Source organism: Apostichopus japonicus, chromosome 2, assembly GCF_037975245.1.
Source record: "Apostichopus japonicus isolate 1M-3 chromosome 2, ASM3797524v1, whole genome shotgun sequence".
NCBI classification, from domain to species: domain Eukaryota; kingdom Metazoa; phylum Echinodermata; class Holothuroidea; order Aspidochirotida; family Stichopodidae; genus Apostichopus; species Apostichopus japonicus.
Window position 1 is genome coordinate 30,655,852 of NC_092562.1, and position 23,885 is coordinate 30,679,736.

A 23,885-nucleotide genomic window follows, 5' to 3' on the forward strand; every position below is an offset into this window, starting at 1 on the left:
TATATGAGAGAGAATTAAATAATACACTAATTGGTCCAACTCCCATCGCCATATCTTTACATCAGAAACCAGTGATAAATAAAAGAGGAGACATCCAGGTTGAGCTGACCTAGACCCATTAAAAATTCTAAGCCATCGCTACTATAACAATCCATGGGTTTGGAATGTCAGGCTACCTGCATGGGTTCTTTGTATTAGAAGAGTAGTAGTACTTGAATATCATTGAATCTATACAAACTGATCACAGAAATGATTTTTTTTACTAGAATAGACCCAAAATTGAGAAACAGACAAGATATGGAGAGTTTAAAAGTAAAAAAAATATAATTCCGAAATATACTGTCCATAATCCATACAGTGCACTTACTCCCCGCTGCCTACTGTGTGTATAGTATGACAGACGAACCATGTGAACAGATACGAGAGTGTGATATAGATCCTAACCATCGTCACTATATATTATTTGATTGTAGAATGATTTTGATTGAGTTTCAATGCGAGTATTAAATTACGTCTTACTAAAGACTAAGGTTAAACAATTTCAACTGATTTGCACGAGCTCTTCTAAGAAATGTTCATAATATAACCAATTTACGTGGCAACCTCATTTCTGTGCGGGTTGTATATATAGTGAACCTACTGTACACGAAAGTATACATACATTAAACATATCTACATATTGCGAGTACCTTATGTTCGGTGTTACGCTAAATATATTTGACTGTTGCGCTGTCTGTCAGGGGCCAGGGAGTATTAATTGCGACAGCCTAACAGCGATCGTGGGAAGTTGAACTGATTTCGCCCAGCTAGCAATTTTGTCTTTTTGGCGTCGTCCATTTATTTGAGCTAAATATTGACAGGGTCAAACATGAAACATATTTTTTATCTACGTGTGCAGCGGACTTCAATGACATTGATATTTGAAACAAATTGAAACGCATTTATACATTTTCTTTGTGGAAATTCAACCCCAGTTACTAACTGAAAACACAAGAATGCCACATAGGTCACTGTGGGGCCCCAAGGGATATGATGTTTAGCGATGTTTTCTCATGATCCGTTGCTGAGATATGGGAATATTTAAATTAATTGGTTATTTATTCAGCAGGAAAACTCACTAAATTGCCTGTTTTCTTTTATAATTGGAAGCCTTGTAGTTTTATTTTAGAAAATAATGTAGGTCAACTGTAGCAACACACGCTGTTGTTGGTATACTTATACACGGATGGTCACATCACTTTACTATAAAGACTGCCAAAAATAATTATAAACAATAATGAAAAACAAAGGTAATTTAATTAATGAGTGTTCCTTTTGTTACATCATAGTCGATTGTGCTGCGATAATCTTTTCTTTTTTCAACTAATAAAATATTTCTCAACAATGGATAAAAAAATATTATGATAGGAGTTGGACCAATGACTATATTTTATCATTCTCTATCACATATATTTTTGGAATTGGTTATTTCATGAGCTCTTTAACATCAGCTAATATGAAACTGGATACAAATATATACTATCATTACTGAAAACCCCTATTAAATAGGAACTAACAATAATCATTCTTGCATTGTCTCCAGAAGATTTTCGGTAGCTAGAGTGAAATGACATCACAAATATTACCAAAAGCACCAGACTATTTTCAATGAAAATATTCAAAATCTGACTATAACATGATTGCTGCTAACTGAGCATAAACCCTGATCAATTCATCTGGCTGCAGTCTGGCTGGTGGTCGCTGTTGTGGCGAGGCCTGTGCTGCTGGTTGGTGTTGTGGTGGTTTATCTGCTGGGGCTGGTGGCTTCTGGGATGGGGTTGGTGGTTTTTGTGCTGGAGCTGGTGAACCATGTGCTGGGGCTGATGGCTTCTTGTGAAGAACTGGTAGTTTATGTTGTGGTGAAGCCTGTTTTGGGGTTGGAAGTTTGTGTGCTGGTGGTGGGGATGGTGGCTTCTGTGGTGGGGTCTGTGCCTGGGCTGGTGGTTGGTGGTTGGTGGATAACTTCATCCTCTACAAAGTTAACCAGCTCAAACTCGTCATCCTGACCCAAATCCAGGGTGTTGTCCCTCTGCTGCAGAAGCTGGGCAATGATGTCATGTCCTGCAGCAGACTTTGCTTTCTTTGTTGCATCATTTTTCTGCAAGGTACAATAATAATTGAAATAATAAATGGTTGATCCCTTTGAATTGAATGCCATGTCCTCTTAGAGTTTGATGGCAATGCTAAAATTAAACTACATTGACCAAAAATCGTCGCGTAGATTACAGGTACACCGCCATTAAATACTTTTGCATTAAATACGGCTTTTCCTTTTAGTATTACATACTGCCTGACAGTTTAATCAGGCGCATTGCAAGCAGCGGTCATTCGCTGCCAAATTTAGCTTTCAGCTAGGGCAGGCAATTCGCCCTATTTGTATAAACGTAATATAGAGTATTTTATGATATAGAATTAATTAGGGACCAGTTAGTGACGGGACGACAGGAGATCGAAGGAAATTTATTTTAGGAAGTAATTAGTACTGTGTACCTACCACTACAATTCCTATAGGCCTAACTCCTGTTATGTATTTTAACCTATATAAATATCTCATCATCTTGGTAATACCAACAAGCAAACCTTGCTTGTTTGCAAAAGGCACAGCCAAACAAGTATTCTACAACAATTGTTTACTTACAGGCTTTTTTGAGGAAGAGGCCGATTGGGATGAGAGCATTGTCTGATCGGTCTGAATTAAGCTCCTCAAGGAAGTCGGGATTTCCTCTTATGAACTCTATGACCTCTTCCTTGCAAGGACTGAGAGTTTATTGAGGCATCTGGTACTGGATGTATCTCCTTTAATTTCACTTCCATCTCTTCGAAAGCTAGAGATTTTTTTTGAAAAGAAAAAGCAGGATTGTGAGCGGATTATATTACCAACATATCTTACATCCCTATACACACATTTACATTACAAGGACTACAATTAAGAGAATTATTGTCTTATATTGACAGTCTTGTCATTCATTCAGTATTTCACGAAACCAAAGATACTTGTCACTTGATCGCGTGAAAGCGCTGCTGACAAACAGAGTGATCGACTCAAGGTACAACTCGTTACAGTTCTGCCTAACAAGGGAAACATTTTTAGAAAATGCTATTTAGGCTAGGCCCTATATTACTATAGTAAGGTGCTTAAAATATCAGGTTTGACTTGAAAATTTTAGCATATGTTAGAAAAGATCCATTGAATTATTACAAGCCAGTTCATGAGAAAAATGGGAAAACATTAAGTGATCAACCCAAGCCCACGGTACCCCACATGTAGGCCTGGCTAGTAGTAGGCTAGTACTACTATAGGCTATAATTGGTCGTTTCGCCCCATTGTCGTTTCGCCCCAAAGTACCTACAAGTTCGACCCAAAATTTTAACAAAGGAAAACACATTTTGATGGTTTTCGCCAACCACAGTAATTGCATTGCCCCAAACAAATGAAAATTTACGTAGCCTAGGCTAGGTTAGGCCCCCCCCCCAAAAAAAAAATTCAGGTCCGAGCTATTTGGTAAAAAGGAACTTGGAGGCGGGGCGTTTTTATTCACAGTGATTTGTATTGGGGCGAGTTTGTCATTAATTTGTTGAGGCTTATAGGCCCTATGTAAGACTAAGACAATGTTCAATATCAGTGCAAGGACAGTTACTGTAAATACTGTAGACTATAGGCCTAGGGTTACTGTTAGTGTTAGATCTATATAGGCTAGGCCTTAGCCTAGCCTGGGCCTGAGAAGAAGTCATTGTTTTTGCGTAGGCTAGGCCTATTCAAACATAGGCTAAGTTATAGTAGAACCTATAAGTACAGTAACTAGTCTGTAGGGTAAGCCTCGCCTACGTTGGACAAAGGAAGAGCCTAACTTAATAAACAAGGAAATAATTAGCACATAGGCCTAGTCTAGGACTTGGCCTTTCATTGCATCGCTGTCCGAGAAATCCCTAGGCCTAGACCCTAGGCCCGTACTGGCTACGCAGAGACAATTATATACTTGACTACCTAGCCTATACCGTAATAAACTAATATTAACAACAACATATAAACATCAAATTATGAAAGCCATAGTTATGAACATTATCTGATCATTATACGTACTACCGATATGAATAATTGTAGCGGGCAGTAATTGGTGTTGTATCTCCCAGACACTTTGCTTCCCACGACGTTGTCGTCAGTAGTTCCCAAGACATCTTTCTGCGATAAGATTGAGATTCCTCGGCACTTTCCCCACTGCACGAGAACATGTGTCATTCTTAACTCGTCTTAATTGATGTACATGTATTTAAAATAATGAAAACATAGGTTATTTAGGGCCAATTTTATCGAGCTAGAATAGTTACGCGTGATCCACAATACGGATGCTAAATTCGTAGTGACCGTACGTACGTAGTGCGGTTGCCTAATTAACGGAATTGAAAACGGCGCCAAATTTTGAGATACCACTTTTTTAGCACTGAAAACTTAAATTGGTCTACCGACTAACCTAACGTTAGTCCATTTGGTGCCTCTACCGACTAACATAGCTCTAGTCAGTTGCTACCGACTAATTTATTCCTTTGTCGGTTGGATTTCGTAGTCGGTCATCTTAGTCCGTCAGCTTAGTCGATCAACAATATCTTAGTCGGTAAATGTATAGTAGTCATTTACATTAGTTGGTGACATTAGTCGGTGTTTACCGACTAATTTATATAAGCCACCGACTAGTTTATAGCAGGTTTTACATTAGTCAGGATGGTGCCTCTCCCGACTAACCTTTCTTAGTCTGTATCGATTGACAAGTTGCACTGACTAGAGTCACTGAAAGAATTAAACCCGACTAGTTTCACTGACTAGAACCACTGAGAGAAAAGATAGTAGAAAAAACACAAATAATGTGTACGTTGGCAATGTTTATTTCTGATACAACTTTTGATTTCTACAAAAGCTGGCGATCATAGAGGTTGAAAACGATACAGTAGTAAGGCAGGCAAGGCAGCATTAATCACTAACTTTAATTACTTTATTTGACTTAAGAAATACTTATGTTTGGCAAGGCTGTGTTTAGCATGTTTGTATGTATGTATATGACAATGAATATAAGGAGAAAACAATATGTGTATTAACATTTGAAAGAATTGGTAGGAATACCTTGGTTTAAATATCTTCACTTCAATAAATAAAAAAATAATAAAATGAATGACTTATAATGTATTTGGCTTAAGAAACACTTATGTTTGGCAAGGCAGCACCGACAGCATCAATGACTATGACAAAGAATGTAAGAAAGGACTTGCTTCGAATATCTTGGTTCAAATATCTACATAAGGAAAAAAAAGAATGTCTGTCTAACAAATATAAAAAAAAAAGTTAACATAATAAACAAGTTCTCAACAATGCTACTAATAAATAGAAAAATGTGAGGGTGGAAAAAAATGTTTGTTTCAAAACTATTAGGAACTTTGATGCAAGGATTAAATTTTGGAAGCAAGCCCATAGCTGGCTACGTAATCACAACCTCGGAAACTGAAAATAGGAAACTGAAGTTGCCTATGTTTCCATAATATTATCACTTATCAACAAGGGTGTAACAAAAGAGTTTGGGGGGGGGGGGGATTTCCAGACAGAGTCCCAACAATTTAATGAAAGATGGCAAAAATAAGGGGCAGGACCATCCATTTTCCTTTTTACCATTATCCATTCCCTTATCCATTTGCCGACATATGTCAAACTTGCCAACAAACACAGTTGGGGAGTATGGCACCCCCCCCCCTCCACCCTGGCTATGCTCCTGTTCATAACTTGACTGACTGCCAACTGAACATAAACTGATGCAAACAAACTCTTATCCTAAACCTAATCGATTGAAAATTATGTTTTGAAGGATATATGGAATATTAAATTGAGTATCTGACAGCTGATATGAAAAGGACCGTATCAGCTTCGTAAAGTAAAGTTAGGTATGTTAACATTACAATAGAGAATGACCAGTTCCACCAACAATTTTCATTTTGTCAATTTTCTCAGACCTTTCTTGTGACATTTGCAAGGAATTTTTTTTATGGAATTGTGAACATGTTACCCAAGAAATTACTAACTTTTTTTCCACCACTGGCTAATGGCAACCAGAAATAGAACTACCCCTTTGATAGTAGAAAAAGCAAAACACTCTTATTGGAATCTTCACTTAAGATGTCACATCAGGAAGGTTGTGCTAGGGTGTAAGGACATGCACAGGTATATTGAAGTCACTTACATTGTTGGGAAAAGTTGGCCAGTTTATTTGTTAAAGAAATGATAGATCTAGGTACTGGCACTCCATCATAAATATTAAGGATTACCCTCTGTATGAAACACAGACTTTTGGAGATGGAGGAAGGGTAAAAAAAGTTGAAAACATAAAAAGAGGAAATCCAGCATGCGATGGCCTTCATAACATTGTCAGTAGAGTTGATCACCATACCGTCTGCCATCAACTTAAAGGATGTGGTTATCCCAGGAGTGTCTCCATCCATCTTGATGTATACTGGATTACTAGTCTGCAAATTTAGAGCAAAACAATCACATGTAAGTAAACATGTTAAAGACTTGAAATTTGGGAGGAGAGAGACTGTTGAATATTTTATCTTTGAAAACATGCCAAATGGGTACATTTAAAAAAAACTTTATGTTGTCATCACTTAACAGATCAACTCAGTAGTAAAAGTAAACCAAGAGTACGGGGAGACTCTAAATTCCAACAAAGGGGGCCCAGCTATTGATATCATCAATTATTTTGCGTATTTATTCTATTTTAGAAGGGGGCTCAACCCCCTGAAAAACAAAGCCTCCTTTTATGCAGCACTGTTCAATTTGACATTTTGGTGTCATGTACAAGAATTGCTTTAATCAAAGGACTGATGGCAAAAGGGTAACTTTAAAAGAAAAACAGGAAATTTTAGTTGATTCTGTCTGCATATGTACAGTACATTATGAATGGACATTTTGTGATTTTATTTTTTGTATTAATTTTATTTTCCACCATGATCTGATGAATGATTGCATTGGTGCCATAGTACCTAAATTCATTTAATAATTTTTGATTTTCAACATGTGTTATGTAACATGTAATCACTGTAAGTATTCTTTACAAGTGGATGCGTCCGTGTTCGGAGTAATTGGTAATTGAAATAATAGGCACTCTGATGGCAAAACCTAAGCTATACCTAAACCATTGATAGATAAAATTATCTGGTAAAGTGCACTTGTAGGTACTACACATTTTAAATGCAGATATGTCTCTTAAAATGTTTGCTCATGACTCATATATTTGAGCTGTTTGTCAACTACTGCAAAAAGAACTCTTAAAGAAGCTCCGAGACAGTATTGCTACTTATCAGGATAATCAGTTCCTTGCTTTTTCTTCTTCACAGTTTGATTCTTTAACGCTTTTCCCTCATCCAGTTTTAAAAGTCATATAATTTTACAAAAAGGTGAAGCTGTGCAAGTTTAATATACATCAAATTGGTTAACTAATAGTAACCAAAGAAATAAGGGGTGGTATTAAGAAGCACACACTTGCAAAAGAAACTGAAAAATTTCTTGCCTCTGAGCATGCTGGAACCAGAATTAGAGAAATATCCTCTTGCAGGAGACCAGGGATTGCCAGGAAAGCAGCTTTGTTTGATGTGTCTGCAATAGTAAAAGAGAAAAGTGATTGGAAAAGAAAAGTGATTGTTGAAACCTGGCTTTAAAAAATCATATGTTAAATCTATCAATTATAACAGAATAACCAGTTATACCAACACCAAATATCATAACAATGCCACAAACCTGATTATCACTTTGTTTTGGAAGAGATTTTGTAATTCATTTTGTAGAGCTGTGAACATTTAGTAGAGTTACTAAATGTTTACACTCAAGAAAAAATCAGAAATTCAGCGTGTTACACTGCGTTTAGTAACCAAGTATTCCATACAATCAGTCACTGGAACGATTACTAGGCCCATTGTCATCCAGGGGGCGCCGGGAGCTTTCCGAGAAGGCAGGAGGGGGGCAGCTGTTTCAAATGGGCACTTACTTTCTGAAACTGCAAATAACAAAAATGAAACTACCCAATTGTCTCTTCCTCTATTTACCCTTTTAATTCTACTGTGCTAATTACTTTGAGGCGTAGAACCCTTTGTTCTGTGGATCTCCTTTGTCTCTTCAGGAATCTCATTAACAAGCATTTGTGACCATAGGCGGAGGTATGCGCTCTACCGAGTGCCCATTGTCTTTATATATATTTATTTAGTGCAGTTACAAACGTTTCAGATGAACACTAATCTGCTACAGCTCTATTTTACCCTGAATATTTTCAGATACTGTTTTTTTTTTTTAATTCACTGTTAGACTTCAACTGTACAAGAGAACTATGAAATGTTTTTCCTTTTTTTTTATATATATAACCAAGCCATCCAAATTTAATTAAGCATTGTTGATCTTGTTCCCTTAATGTTAATATATCATCACCGCAAACATGGACATGGACATCAACACCAAAACAGGCCTTACAGACAGGTCACTGCAGCAAAGGGGAAAATGAACAGAGCAAAGTGTCATGTAACTGTTAAAGGAAGAATTTATTGTTTATTTACAATACCTTTTATCTTCTGCTCTTCACGATATCCTTCCATTTCAGTGGTAGCCTCCATGAAAAAAGCATGTGGTGCTCTCTTTCCTTTGCAGGCCTTGATGAGTCCAGACGCATATCTTCCCAGGCCAGCACGGAGCGAATTAAAAAAAGTAACCTCTCCATCCTGTATGCGATTCATCTCTGTCAAAAGCTAAAAGAAAATGGTTGATTTTAAGATACAGCAACATACTAAAATTGCAACACTTCCTAAATGTTCCCCCCAATTGGTATTGATACATGAACAAAATATAGCTAACCCCTCTGGTACCCATTTCAGTTGAGTGGACTGAAGCAATGAATGTTGATGCAATGGTTGGAAATGATGGCCTTCTTGATTATAACATGTTGCTGTGCAGGAAATGTAAACACCCACTGGCACTCGAAAAATAACACAGATAACACCAATTTTTTCCATCTTTTGCGGAGTTGGTTGTTTTTTTAAGTAACACTAACAAGAAATGGTTTACCCTACATTCCTGCAGTTTCCAATATTTGTCCCAATACTTGGCAAACAATCCCAACCATTTCCATTAATTTGCATATCAAATAATACACTCAATTTTAACAAAAGATATTTTTTGGAAATATTTTAAGTGAAGTACTGCATTATTTAGACAGGGCCAGAAATCTATTGGCAAGTTAGAACCAACACACTTAACAGACAATTTTTTTTGTAAGAAAGCTATCTTTCCGCACGGTCTAAGACCCAGGCTCCCATTTAGATAGTGTGTAACAATGTTCCCACATAACACTTTTCACTCACTAGTTGGCTACTTATGCAAATGAATATAACACAGTGCATATGCATCAAAAAATGGATGTGTTAATTGGCATGATTAAGACCTCTTAATAAAAGGAATATTCCTATTTATTTTCATAAATTTAAATTTAAGACAGGGAACATTTAAAAAGAAACTGTGTCAATATCTTATTCTGTTTAAAATTTACAAACTTTTTAGGACTTTTCATTTAGGAAAACCACAAGGTAGATTGGCAACATCTGTGATGTCATGTTAGCACTTTCAGGAAATTTCTTTGAAACACAAATTGACATTTATCCTTACTAAACTAACTAAACAAGATATATTCACTTGGATGTCATCAAATAACCATGGGTACTTGCTCTTGATATCTGCGAGGGATGGAGTCTGGGGGGAAGAAATAATCCACGTCCTTCTGTCAGCCAACGTCAGTGCCATTGACTGACTTACTCCTCGAAAGTCTGGCTGCCTTTTACGTTTTTCATCCTGAAGCCAACAAATGTGTCCATCAATGGATGCATCGTCTTCTGTTTCAGGGCGGTTCGGGAGATAGTTTTTCATACCCCATTGAGGTGGTGCTGCTGGTGATTCTGGTGCGGACTTTGGTTTCCTTGCTACTTTTAATTTCTTTTTTTGCACAGCCGCAATTTCAAATGCCACCCGCTTTCTGAAGTTCTGAAACTTATATTGCAGCCTATGCTTCCACAGCATCTGGAAGAAAGAATTGTAAAAGGAATATTGTGAGGATTAGGATAGAAAAAAATAAAGGTTACACGGACAATGTACAAACTAACAGTAAAATATCTCTTAGCTTACGCAATGTTGAACAGTAAAACTTATATAGATTCAAAAACTAAGAGGATTAAGAAATGTTTCAAGCAACCTAATCAACTCTGCAGTTTATGTTGTGAGTTAAGTTCAAACTTCACTGCAGTATATCATTCTGCTTCTGATAAGTTTTGTCCATGTTGACATTAATTTAAAGAGTAGTTATTTTTCTACTTCAATCCAAACAGTTTTGTTAAACACAATATTTCACACACTCAATACACATTACCCTCGGCCATGCAAAAAAAAATTGTTTCCTGTAAAATTCTTAGATTGAAAAATCTCATGAGTGAGAGAGGAAAATTTGTTTTCCCTTTTTTTTTTAACATGACAGCCAAAGAAAGTACAGTAAAACAAGAGCCCAAGGGCATTGTGGTTCCTTGCATAGGGGTCTATGACAATACACATAATATTATCAAGCAAGATTGGGCTCAAATAGTCTATATACTCAATAAGTAATTGTGGTCCTACATGTACCCATAAAGTAACCAACACTATAGCCAACACTTTTGTGATCACAAATTGTGATCAGATTTTTGATCGGAAAGCACTTTTGAGATCTGAATATGGCATCGAAAATCTAAGAAATATAGGGTCACCTACAAGCTGGTCAACAGATATGATAACATTGGTGACCTCAAATCACATGACTGTTAAGTTTGAAATTGTTCCACCACCCATTCACAACTTGTCCCAAAATATCAACCATGTCACACCTTGGCATTGGGAGTTTATTGCATTGTATTTCAAAAAATTAACTGTGAACTTGTATACATAACTTCACACACAAAGGTCACCCGGGGGTCAACCAATGGACATTTTTTATTGGTGACACGTGAATATACCATCAAAACTATAAAAATTCAAACAATTTTTTCTTTGCCCAAATAGCAGTTTCTTAAAATGAATTGACCTTTGGTGACCTTGGATCACATGACCATCAATTTTGAAAATATACCCCTATACCATTTCCAACTTGTCCCAAAATATCAACCCTGACACACCTTGGCACTGGGAGTTATTGCATTAAATGTCTGAAAATTTACTTTGACCTTGTATAACTTCGCACACCAAGGTCACACAGGGTTCAACCAATTGACATTTATGATCACAAGGTACTTTTTATGATCACAAGGTACTTAAAGGTCACCAGCGGTCAAATTGAGGTCAAGGGTCACCCAGATGCGGGTTGACAATTGGATTACATTGAAGCAACTCCCAAACCCTAACAGACAATTCGTTCTCAAGTGATCGCAAAAATACTAGTTTTTTATCATTAATTGACCTTTGGTGACCTTGGATCACATGAATGTTAAGTTTCCAAATGTTCCTCTAACCAGTTCACAACTTGTCCCAAAATATCAACCTTGTCGCACATTGGCACTGGGCGTCATTGCAGTTTTAATATTTTTGTTTTTTGGACCATAACTGACCTTTGTGGGCACCAAAAACAATAGGGCACACCTTCTCCATATGACAGATCTATAGTCCAAGTTTGGCCTTACTCCAATTTTCCCTTATTGAGATAGAGCGTACCCAAGCAAGTGTCACAGATGCACACACACATACACACACCCAGACACACGCCAACCTGACTGCATAGGTTCCTTTTGCTAAAGCAAGGAACCAAAAATTGATATATGGATACTCAGGTATAATACAGTATTTCCAGCCACAAAATAGTATGTATTGATAACAATGCCAAAATCTACATTTTTGAATGAATGCTTTCCAAATCATAGAAAAAAATATTCCTTCATTCTTAAATATTATATGTAAAATGTTTATAGAGATAAGGTTCAGAAGTAACAAAACTCTTTACTTTAATTACATTTAATCCAAATTAATTGCAACTTCAAGGACTAGTGAGAGTATAAATGATCTCATTCAGTATGCCTTATGTGCAAGCACTGTGACTGCCATATATCAATGATATGATATGAATGATATGCTTGTTGTATTTAAGACTAAGCTGCAAAACATTATTTCATTGGACAAAATTGTTGCTGGCCCTGACACAACTTGTCTTATGGTTGTCCAGATCAGTAACAAGATTTGTTGAACACTCCCTAAGGCTTTTAATATTGCTTTGTCAGAAAAATGGAAATATTACCTTCAGATTACCAACTGGCATATTGTCTTGTGGAGTCTTCATGGAAGGGTACTTCACAAACAATTTGGTGATAATTTCATCGTACTGTGCCTTGGACGGATAGCTATGAAAAAAATATAAACTGTAGTCATGCATCAAGTTCACATACGGATAAATTGCATACTCCTACAAATGAAGGTTATATAATGTAGTTTCGTCCTTTAATAGCCAACAGCATATCAACAGCACACCTTGGAGGAAGAGTTAGAGATGGTGTATATTTGTTGCATGTTTGCTACACAGGGCTCTAGTGGGTAAATCAGGGGGCTGAGCCTTGAAGGTCCCTGTTTTCCGGAGTATAGTCTGACTTGCTTGACTCCACTGGCAGCACATCGGGATCATGCTGCATATATTTCTGAGTTTGGACAATTTCTGAGGATTAACCATTTAACAACAAGCACATCTGGGAGGCATATTTGCTACAGAGGGCATTAGAGGGTTAACACCAAACAATCGGACCTTTGGCATGTATTTGTATAAAACCAATTTGCTTTAATTAGCAGGAAATTTACCCATATTTTTTAACATGTGAAAAATATACATGTACTGTACTACTGTAGGAGATAAATGTGTGCAGAAATAGTCATGAATTTGAAGGGTACCATAAAGGAACAAAAGGAATGCAGTGTACTTACTAGATACCATACTTTTCTGTAACCTCTTTATAAATGCTGTCCAAAAAGAGGCTCCTCTCTGCTACGTTCATGGTGTATCCACCACTTTTGAGCTTAGATTCTATTGTTGGAGGTTGTACTGGGATCTGAAATTTAGTTATCCATCCAGAATGAAATGACACAGGTGAAGTAGGATGGGGAGACACAAGGGAAGAAGTTAAGGGTGCAGCAGGTAAGGATGGTGGGTCATCAGCACTGGAAGAAGTGGAAGGCTGTTCGATTGAGACTGGGGTTGAATATGCATTTGGTGTTGGTGGTGGAGATGGCGAGTTCGGCGTTAACAGCGAAAAGTCAGAATTGTCACGTAAGAAGTCACTGCCGGCTGTATAGTCAAGTTGAGATACTGTGGATCTGTGAAATGATAGAGCAGTAATACTGTAAGGTTGAGATGGCTAACAGCTAAAAAGTGTTACTTACCATACACATCTTTTCAACGATTGGACTTTTGACCAAACAGATGCTTCTATTTGGAAATGTGATAACTTTGTGTACATACAGACAATATCAACTACATACATCTTAATTACATTTTGCCCCATTTTTCATTGATATACAAATGTAATTGCATTGGGAGTCAATGTAGAAACAAGTAGTGTGTGGGAAGAGATTTTCTGTCATAGGAAGCTTCATTGCATTATTTAGGATGTTAAAAGTGAGGTTAATGGAAATCTGAACATCTGCCATGTTTGAATCCTATATGGCATATAGATGTGCAATGTCTCATGGATCATTTTCACGTTTGCCCATGCCCTCCACTCACACATCACACCCAGCCCAAAAAATTAAATCAGCTCAAAGTATGCAGTTGGTGGGCCATCTCCATATAAGATACAATGATGTTGAAAATTAAATAGTGCTTCACTGCCTTCATACAGTAGGCTGTTACACATCAAAAATAACTGAATGTGTAACCTTTGGAGCGGTCACTTCAAAAGGGATATGTCTCAACTGTACCTTTTCTACTGTAGATACATGTAAATTATGAGATGATATTAACAAATACAAATACATAATTAACAAAGTATGTAGAATCTATTGTCGACAGTAAAAGCTAAATATTACAGAAAGAAAGTAAATTTATTGCACAAATATTGACAATAATTGAATAAGATGTTACCAAAAACAATCATTGTTGTTTATTCTACATAAACACAAAAGGTATATCAAAATGAACTTACCCACTGTCACTAATTTCTGCATTTATACTGTCTTCTGCATTATTAATTGTAACTGGAAAAGTGGCAGGTTGCTCTTGTCCTTTAACAACTCTCAGTTTGGCAGGCCCATAGAACAACTCACCATCTTCAATGTCAACATAGTCACTGAAATCTCTATCATAGAGTTGAAGAATCAATTCTGATCCACCCAAACCAAAAGTTTTCACTGCAGCAGCATGAAGTTCTGACTTTGATGCCCCTACGTCATTGGATTCAATCTCAACTTTTTTGTTATTTGGTCCAAATATGAGTAGAAATTTGTGACTGAAAATTAAACAAGTCCAAAATAAAGTTATCATCTCTAAAAAAGCGACAAAGTAGCAATTGTCTTTTTAACGCCACTTACACCAGTATCAAACATGTTTGAGCATAGTCTCAAAGTCACAAGTGCATTTCACATATTTTTCCATTCAAATGAAGTTGATGAAAAGGAAATTACTGTCTATACTACTGTATTTTACTTTTCAGTAGACACATAACGATTTTACTTATGTTATGCTTGCAATAAAATTGATGTTACAGTACATTTGCTGTGTAAGAACAGTCAACACACTTGAACTTCAAAGTTAAACAAATGCCAATGATATGTACTGCACAAAAAAATACAAGGACCTCTTTTTACGTGGTAGTACTAACAACACGGCACTGAATGCGAAATCAAATACTAACTGACCAAGATTCGATCCAACCCGCTTGCAAAAGTATGTCTGTATGTTCTGCACACTGTGCAATAAAATACAAGGACTACTACAGAACATCTGCATAGGCAGAGTTGGAAAAAGTTTAAACAATTCTTGCATTTCAAATTCACAATCGCATAAAAATTACCAAAAAGATCATAAGGGCAAATTTTTATGGAACTAGCATTGATGTTCTCGAACAGAATACCTTCACAAAATTGACTAAACTTTTTAAGGAAATTGTCAGATTCTTTCTGTCATTCAATTGAAATATGGCATAAATCGGACAGCACCAAACAAATTGTAAAATTATTGCAGCGCAGAAATGTTGCATTTATCATAACACACATGCTTCACACAAACGCATGTGTGCCCTTTTTTTTAAAAAGCTGAAGAGACTACCTTTTCAATTATATAATCTAAATATAATCTAAATAAAATATGCAAAACTTGTTAGCATGAACTTAGAACTGTCTGGTTATTGAAATTCGGGGCTGTATAATTGGATAAATCTTTTAGCTACCATCCATTTGTTGAATGATAATTAGATAGTAGGGATATGATGTTAGGTCTTGTTAACAATCAGGATGCTTACAACCAAAAATTGGATACTAGGTGTGGTAGAATCTTCCATCTATACAGATTATATCACTAAGAACCTCAGCAATACAAAATTAGCAAAAACATTTTAATACTAAATGCGTAAACAAATTAAAACTGTAGTACTTCAGTTTAAGCAAAGTGCAATCATACACACTCAACTAATAGAGCTTTAGTTTGCAGTTTTGCTCAGGTCTATGTTTAGAAACACTAAAGTACAAAATTATGCCTCAGTGTTATAAGCTCCATGTTTCTAGTCTGATATACCCCAAGTGGGTAAGAATCAAAAAGATCTGAACATTTCTTAAACACAAACTTGCAGCCAAAACATACATTAAAAGCATGAACATGAGAAATATACTGTACTCTTTCACTCATGCGGCACAATAAAAACACCTCATCAGTTATAAGGAAACACATGTCAATTTTTCCGAAACTCCCTTCTTCAACAGCAACGGCTAAGCCTTTGGAATAGAATGAACCATTGTAACAAACTTTACCAACAGAATACACAGATTCATTACCACCAACTAAAAGCAATACTTGCGCTTGTATTGTTTGTGGCAAAAGCCGGACAGGGTACAGATCACCCTTGGAGTGAGTTAGAGCATCTTCTGTGAGGAAGTTTTGGGATCCATGATAGGTGGCTTGCATATACTCATGACGGGTAGCAAGAGTTTTGCACACATTTTTTCGATTCTTTGAAGTTCTAGCTATTTCTTTAAAGTAATTGTGCTTCCCTTCAAACCTCAATGTCCATGTGTTGATGAGTGGGCCATATTGCAACAGCATTTCAGGGTAATGAACCAAGTAGTGTGCTTTGGGTTTCATTGATACATGTGGAAACGCTTCAAAATACATTGTCAAAAATTCCTCAATTAGATCAGCTAAAAATATTGTCAATGCCCTAGTCACTTTCTTTGACATGCAATACTGTACGACATCTAACAATTTCAATAATACTTGCCATTCCTTACTATCTTGGGGAATGAAAGAACCGACCATTAAAGGTAACAAACGACAGAGACACAGAGCTTGACAGGCAGTTTGCTTAACTTTAAAAGTTTGAATCTTGTCAGACATCAAAGAAGGTTTATTAGTGCAATCAGAACCTTCATAAGGAAATTTTTTTATCTGTTCATTAAGATCACTTAATGTAAAAAATTGTTGAGTAACACAATACTTGACAACCTCTGCAATGACTTCAGGGATTACCCCTTCAAATAGATCATGGGCAATGTCTGGTGGACTGCCTTCCACAACATGAAAAAACTGTAATTCATTGAGGCAAGAAGACTGCTTGATTCCATATAGTGTAAAGAGGGCAGGGTTGGTCTGTACTGCAACTGCTTGCAGTTCATATGCTTCTTTGGTTCTCATTTGCAAATTATCAGATCGAAAATGATTCTTCTGATCAGCTTTAATTACATTACAAAATCTACATATCCTCCCATGATTGAAATGTGTTTGAAATCCACCTAAATCATGAGCGGCCAAGTTATCTGCCACTAAGAAAGAAACAGTTCCATGAAAAGTATATTCAATTCCATCTTTCAAAATTTGAATACCATTTTGCTCAAGAATCTTGAGATCGGAAATAAGTGGCTGGAGTATACTTTCATAACCATATTTTTTGACATAAATGGTAGGGCACAAAATCACTGACTGAATAGTTCTTAATTTAGAGCGATGCATGGGTGGTAAATTCCCCAGAACAAAGTACAGCACACAAAATTTCAGTAAATGAACATGTGTCCCTAATGGATTTGCAACAGTGAAATCGTCACAGTACAGTTGAATTTGAAGGCTATTTGGCTGCTTTGAGAATAGCTCGTTATCATGAAACCTTACACCATCACAGAAGTCCCCCAGAATATCTCCATCTGGAGAGGAATGCCCATTAATTACTTCACTGAATACATCATCAAATTTCAACAAGGCCTTTAAAGTTTGAAGAATAGGAATATATTGCATAGTATGCACCTTGGCAGTTACATTATCTCTGCCTAATTCATATTCACAAGGTTTAACTACACCAAACTCATTTGCTACATATTTCTGTAGGTTAAGGGCAGTTGAGAAATTATGTAGTGCATGTTCAAATTCACTCTCTTGTAAGACATTGTCTAAACCAGACTGCTTCAAGACATCAATATTAGTATTTGTTCTTTGTAACACATTATGCAAGTCCTCTGTCATCTTTTCCCTACACATTTTAAGAATGTCGACACATTCATTTGCAACAAATGTACAAGCAGCTTGTGGTATCTTATGAATTTCTCTAAGCTTCAACAAAAACATTGAAACTTCCCTATTAACATCAATATCTACAGCGTCGTCTGCATTAGCATGATTTTCTTCGATTGGCAATTGGTCATCATTTTCAACACCATTATCATTTATCACATCAGCATTTGTTACTTCAAGCCAAAATAGTTCATGTTTGAGGCGTATATGGCGACGATATGTTCTAACATTGGAATAATTCTTTGCACAACCATTAATTCCACATACAATTCTAAAATTTGGATTATTTCCATGAACAAACCTATAATGTTTCATTAAAGTTTCAAACTTCACAGTGTTAAAAATACAGTAACAACAATTAAATCGCATTTCTGTAGCAAATAGTTTCACTAAATACAGGAAATTTGTGATTTAATGCACATGTGACTTTGAGAAAATGTATGTAATTTGTTCAAAACCTGATAATTTTGGAACCAATGCAGGCATGAGTAACCCTGTTAAGAAATAAGTAAAAAACAAATTTAAATGCAATGGATGGGTAAATACCTGGCTGTATAGTCCACACTTGAATTAGCAACCATAGGGGTGCCACGTGTTAAGCTGCATAGGAAAAACCTCAAATTTTGCCCACTTTTGCTTTTAACTAAAAAAATTGTTGCATCACTGGTCATAATCATAAAGTTATTACAAATAGTATGATAAATTCCTTTTAAACATATTCCCTGCCAAAACAGTTCAAAAATTTAAATCTTCATGAGCTAGCCTTGTGCGGGATCCCGGTAGTCAAGTGAATCCCGGTATCCCGATATTGACTATTCCCGATCACAGTACAATGTGTAACTACTACTGGTATTGGGAAGACAACCGGTTATTACATTCGTTTCGGTATCATTCACAGGAATCCAAGACATAATACAAATATCTAAGTGTTACTATTTGAATTAAAGAAAAGATTACACATATATTTCTGGTTTCTGTATTCTTAGTTTGAATAATATCTGATCAATTTACATACTGACCTAGACCTATATATTAACGAATCAACTGTTCACGTAGTAATTTGGACCTAAGCTATCAAACGTTACTTGCGCTCAGCATGTTACGTGACCTCAAAGTTATTCTGAAATTGTTGTTATTTATTCTGCCTTCAATTGATGATTGTCAAGGTTCCCATGAACAAAATCTCACCTTTATGCATTTCACCTCATTTTGGTATAATAATTATAACGATTTAATAAATGTTGAGCCAAAACCGCACGTAATATTAAATCCATCTTCGCACGGGACTGTATATTATTATAGCCTAGGGTACTGTACTGGTACTCACACACAGTGTAATGCAGTACTTGAGATTTGATGCTGTAATGAAACGGATTCGTTTATTAATACGGAGGGTTCAACGATGTCAATAAAAGTTATCTTTTGCTATTTTTTCAATATTTCAGAACTTTTGTACAAAATATGGATATTGTACGTTTCGAAAGTATATTTTCTAGAGTAAAAACAGCTGATTAACGATATAAATAAATCTGTACTATTCTTATGTATGTAGTTTAAAAATCCCGTATTTACGTAGCCCCTGTGTTACATTCTTATTGTCTGAAGTTCCAAACACGTGGTGACTTGTTGACAGTTAAAAACTTTTCATTGTGAACTTTTGAACTTAAAGGGAAGGCGTTGAAAAGGCCCTAATATAGCCTGTTATTTTTTTTTATAACCGTGCGTGTAAGAGTATGTACATAACCTATAGGCTATGCATATTGAATGTATGACATCCCGGTTGTAGTTACGATACCAGGACTCATGTTGCAGCACTATCGGTTGTGTGAAATCAGACTACCGCACAGCGCTAGCATGAGCAAATACGAGGAAAATCTGAGACAGTTTTGGAAAACTCTCAAGGGACTTGAAAATGATGTTCCAAACATCTTGAGTAGCAAAATCAACTTAAATTCATTCCTCTGTATTTTATGATAGGCAAATCTGTTATTAAGGTTAAAGTAAGACTTATATAGTTGTTTCCCCTGCTTTTCAACCAAGAACATCAGGAACTTCATATTTAAGTCCCTTGGGAGTCTTCAAAAAGTGTCAGAAATTTTCCTCTTTTTTGCTTAAATCGATGAAAGTTTTTTAACATTATAATTTGAAAGGAATATGCTTAAAGGGAATTTATCTTGTTATTTTAAATAGTTTCATGACCAGTGGTGGGATACTGTAGTTCTTAGGAAAAGGTGCAAAAATCAGCAAAATTTGAGGTTTTTCCTATGCAGCCCCTAAGGCTATGGTTTCATTTCAAGTGTGGCCTATAATGTAGAGCCAAATAGTAAGAAGTCAAATTACAGTGAATATACTGTACACATCATTCACTGTTCCTGAACTAATTAGTTATTAAGAGTATAAATTCTTTCAAAATCATACAAAATTCTCTATGCAATCTACGTCTATGGACAGGTAAGGATTTAATATGCACCAGAAACAGCAGTAAATTATGAACACTGTAGTCTTTAAATCACAAGTGAAGGATTTATAGTTTTTTAAGGTATGGTTGAACAAAGTTTTTAAGAATGTTTAATATATGCACAAGTCGTGATATACAATCAAGAAAGCCACTCAGAAAAGTTAATGTAATTCGTTTAATTTCTTTCCAAAATTTCACCCCTTGATATTTAATTGAATCCTTTTTATTGCTGAAATTTGATAGGGGTATGATGAACATTATAAATCTCTTGTTCATATTCAGTTTCTTCTTCTCATAAATCTTTGTGTGAGGTTTGAAAAACAATACATGGTAACATAAGAAAATGTACGGTTGACTTGATGCCATGTCACACAATTAAAATAAAATTGGCATAATTTATTATAATGAGTCCTCAAAATGCAAAAGTGCTGTAAAATGGTAAATATTAACTGATTTTGATGATTTTTTGCTGTGTTCATGGGTTTATTGCATACCTTCTTTAAAATATTAAGCACCAGTCATTGCTACCTGTTCATGGATTTTAAAATGTAATGATATTTCTTTTCATTTCTTGTATGCATATAGGGCTCAGTACAGTTTGAAGGGGTCAGTTACTGTATCATTACATTTACACTAACAGTCAATGGAGAAATTTTACTAGATTATTCAATTCTTTTGTGGTTTAAAAAAAGGACTGTAAATAATTTCTTTCTTTAAATGTTTTAGATCAATGCCTAACACATCAAATTAGTAACAAACAAAAAATAATAACACATTTCCTTACCAAAATAAAACAGGTGTTTTGGACCAAAAATTTGGCAAAATGGTAGCCATTTTGAATGATTTTGACAACAACAAAGGCTTTAAACTTCGTTATAAAGTATCACTTTAAATTAGTTTTGATGTGAATGGAGAGCTGAAATTTAACTAAAATAATAGCATATGAAGAATTCATGCTCTTTCTGTTAGTTATCTTAAATTAGAGTCAAATTATCGCAAAAATTTGAGAATTTCCCATTGGCTTCAATGATAAATATCCTATCATTTTTTTAACAAAAAAAATCATTTCTTCATAACTAAAGCTTATTTCCAGCCGGTTTTTCGCAGGAATATTGTGTTTGGTGACCATGTTCAACATACTTGAGTTTCAGAAATTTTTCTCCACCAAATAAAAAAATATTTCGAACAAACTGTAAAAAGCTAGTTTTTTTACCCCATTGACTGTAATGATAAGCGACCCCTCCAACTGGAGAAAACGTGCTGAGCCCTGAAGCCTATAGGCTACACTCAAAGTTTGAACCTAGGCTACATTCTTTTCTAAAACTGCCCAATTGCGAGTGTGGCCATTACCGTAAGCCTGTTGGAATTTATGCATCTTTACGATATTAGCCCTACTAGTACTGTTACTTGTTAGTGTTACTATAGCCTAATTAATATACGATATGCAGGAATTCTAGCCTAACGTGTGACCAAAGGCTAAAATTCATGGATGTTAGCTTAGTGTAGAGCCTAGTGTTATGTCTTATCGTGGACGAAACTATGAATAAAGACTTACAATTGGCGTGAACATAAGGATGAATCCAGTTGCGTGTCGAGGTCAGACATTTTCAGTTTCAACTTAAAATAAAGTACGACAGCCGGACGGAAATATTACAATGAACTTAACTACAAACTAGGATGTATTTTGAGTGGTTGGAATCGACAAGTTTCTGTTTAGGTGTCATGCAGCATGTAGACTATTCTTGCACTGTTGCAGGCGAAATGTTCACGTGGTTTCAAATACCTTAGTTCGTCGCCACCGACTAAGCTACAATTATGGCGCGAATCGGGTGTCCGGATCGTTTTTAGTCCGTGGGTTAAAATAGCTTAGGCCGTCGCCGCCGACTAAGCTACGATTATTTTTTCCTTAGTCGATGTAAACCGACTAAGAAGCAGTGATGAAAAGAAGATTTTTGCTAGTCTGTGTGCATTGACTAACGTTAGAGACTAATTTAACGTTAGTCCGTTGCAATATTGACTAGTTTATTTTTTCAGTGAGGGGTATATAGCTCAAACTTAAAACAAATATAACACACGTATACACTGAAATGAACACGATCGACCAGTACAAAATTAAATAAATGAATAACTAAATTTGCCTGCAATTGATTTAGAAGCAATATAAGCAAACTACGAAAAATTGTCTATAAGAATCTTACAATTTACCTGTCGGGGGATCATAACAATAAGTAGCGAATTGAAAGCTAATAATATTAAGCATGACCCAGTGTGATTAGGAACAAAAAAAAAAAAAAATCAGCGAGACGTAGAACATGTTTGTTCAATAAAAAATCAAAAATATATATATTATTAATACCTTTTGAATGAATTTCGTTAACTTATAAGATTCGTTAAATAATATTCCAAAATAGATGAGCTTTATATGCATAATTCCAATAATTATCATTATAAATAGTCTGGTCACATTTTCTAAAGCATACGAGTTCGACGTACCCTACACGACTCTGAGTGAAATAAATTCTTCAATTCCACGAACCTGTTGGGTTATACACTTACCTACACGTGTGCCGTTGTCTAGCCTACACACTGTTCACTACACGTATTGTGTTAGGATGTCGTAGTATATTACCGAAGAGCATGGGTAGGAAAGTTGCACTGCATCTGCAGAAAGACATCGTCGTGTATGTGCGGGCATTTATGTAAAGTATATTTGGCGGATTAGTATGTTAAGGAGCAGGATTGTAGCTCTGCAAGTAAGATAATTACGGGAATGTGGAGGACTAGGTATGACCTTGGGGTTTACAACTTAGTTATGCTGGTAGTAGTACTAGGATTATAGTTAATGTGCCCTTGTACTGTACTTGGCTACATTTGAAAGTGCGGGTTTACGTATTCTGTGTTGCTCAGTACAGGTTATGTTCTAGTATTTGTTTATTCAGTGACTTCCATCTAAAGTGGTATACGATTTCAACAGTTGTAATAGTTAAACCCTTGTTAAAGAAGTGGGTGTCTGTGAGTGAAACATGTAGTCATATGTTTTGTTTAGGCATTCTGTGAGGTCGGAGGTATTTAGTATGCATTGTAATTACTTCGTTTGCTTTCGTATGGGAGTGCCGTACTTGGGATACGTTTTCAGTTTTGCCTGGAGAGGTTTCGTGTTATATTTTGATTGTTATATTTACTTGTTATTTTATCTTTCATAATTAGTTGTGCTCATAAAAGTTACGTAGTTTTAGTTGGACAATAGCGACTATGATACTTTATAGTACTTAATGGGTTGAATTACTACCTTTATAGATGCTTTGATGCCTTCCTGGTAGCTCTCGGGTGTTTCAAGGTCGGGAACTGGCCAGGAAAGTCAGCAACACCGTCATACAAACGGGGCTCGTCTATTTGGGGTTTAATAGAGGGGCGTATTTAATTAAGAGGCGTATTTAATAAAGGGGAGTATTTCATTAAGGCTAAATTTTAAATTTAAATGTATAAGATTTTTTATTTGTTTATGGTTGCTCGGTTTTCACCGAACAACTAATTAAGTATCCTGGCTTGTGTTTTTTAATAAATAAGGAGACAGCAAAAGCATACCGTAATTTTTTGAGTCCGTTTGAATC

The 23,885-nt window shown here is 35.9% G+C and overlaps 1 protein-coding gene and 1 long non-coding RNA gene across 4 annotated transcripts; both read right to left on the reverse strand.

Annotated features, from left to right (window-relative positions):
* Positions 1 to 38: 38 nt before the first annotated feature.
* LOC139955957 (uncharacterized) lies at positions 39 to 23,858 on the reverse strand. The gene is made up of 4 exons (XR_011789188.1): positions 22,831 to 23,858; positions 4,121 to 4,287; positions 2,678 to 2,864; positions 39 to 2,137 (listed from the first exon to the last, which is right to left on the reverse strand). It is a non-coding gene; the product is annotated as an uncharacterized lncRNA (long non-coding RNA).
* On the reverse strand, positions 4,482 to 22,300 carry LOC139955921 (sterile alpha motif domain-containing protein 3-like). Of its 3 annotated transcripts, none has more exons than XM_071955169.1 (9): positions 21,830 to 22,300; positions 18,275 to 18,310; positions 14,251 to 14,553; positions 13,034 to 13,423; positions 12,360 to 12,462; positions 9,749 to 10,129; positions 8,625 to 8,808; positions 7,587 to 7,672; positions 4,482 to 6,540 (listed from the first exon to the last, which is right to left on the reverse strand). In XM_071955169.1, the coding sequence occupies exons 1-9, from the start codon at positions 21,877 to 21,879 to the stop codon at positions 6,250 to 6,252; spliced, it is 1,824 nt and encodes a 607-aa protein (XP_071811270.1). In that variant the 5' UTR covers positions 21,880 to 22,300; the 3' UTR covers positions 4,482 to 6,249. The 3 variants fall into 3 exon arrangements, with proteins under 3 accessions (XP_071811270.1, XP_071811273.1, XP_071811272.1); XM_071955172.1 differs by lacking the exons at positions 18,275 to 18,310; positions 21,830 to 22,300 and adding exons at positions 18,363 to 18,416; positions 19,005 to 19,355; XM_071955171.1 differs by lacking the exon at positions 18,275 to 18,310.
* Positions 23,859 to 23,885: the final 27 nt, after the last annotated feature.

Coding starts and splice junctions, on each gene's coding strand:
- LOC139955921 (XM_071955169.1), bottom strand. CDS start 21,879: ATGTCTGACCTCGACACGCAACTGGATTCATCCTTATGTTCACGCCAA. Junction 13,424..14,250: donor GCAGAAATTAGTGACAGTGG/GTAAGTTCATTT, acceptor ATCATTTCACAG/ATCCACAGTATCTCAACTTG. Junction 8,809..9,748: donor GGTTATTTGATGACATCCAA/GTGAATATATCT, acceptor ATTTTCTTTTAG/CTTTTGACAGAGATGAATCG.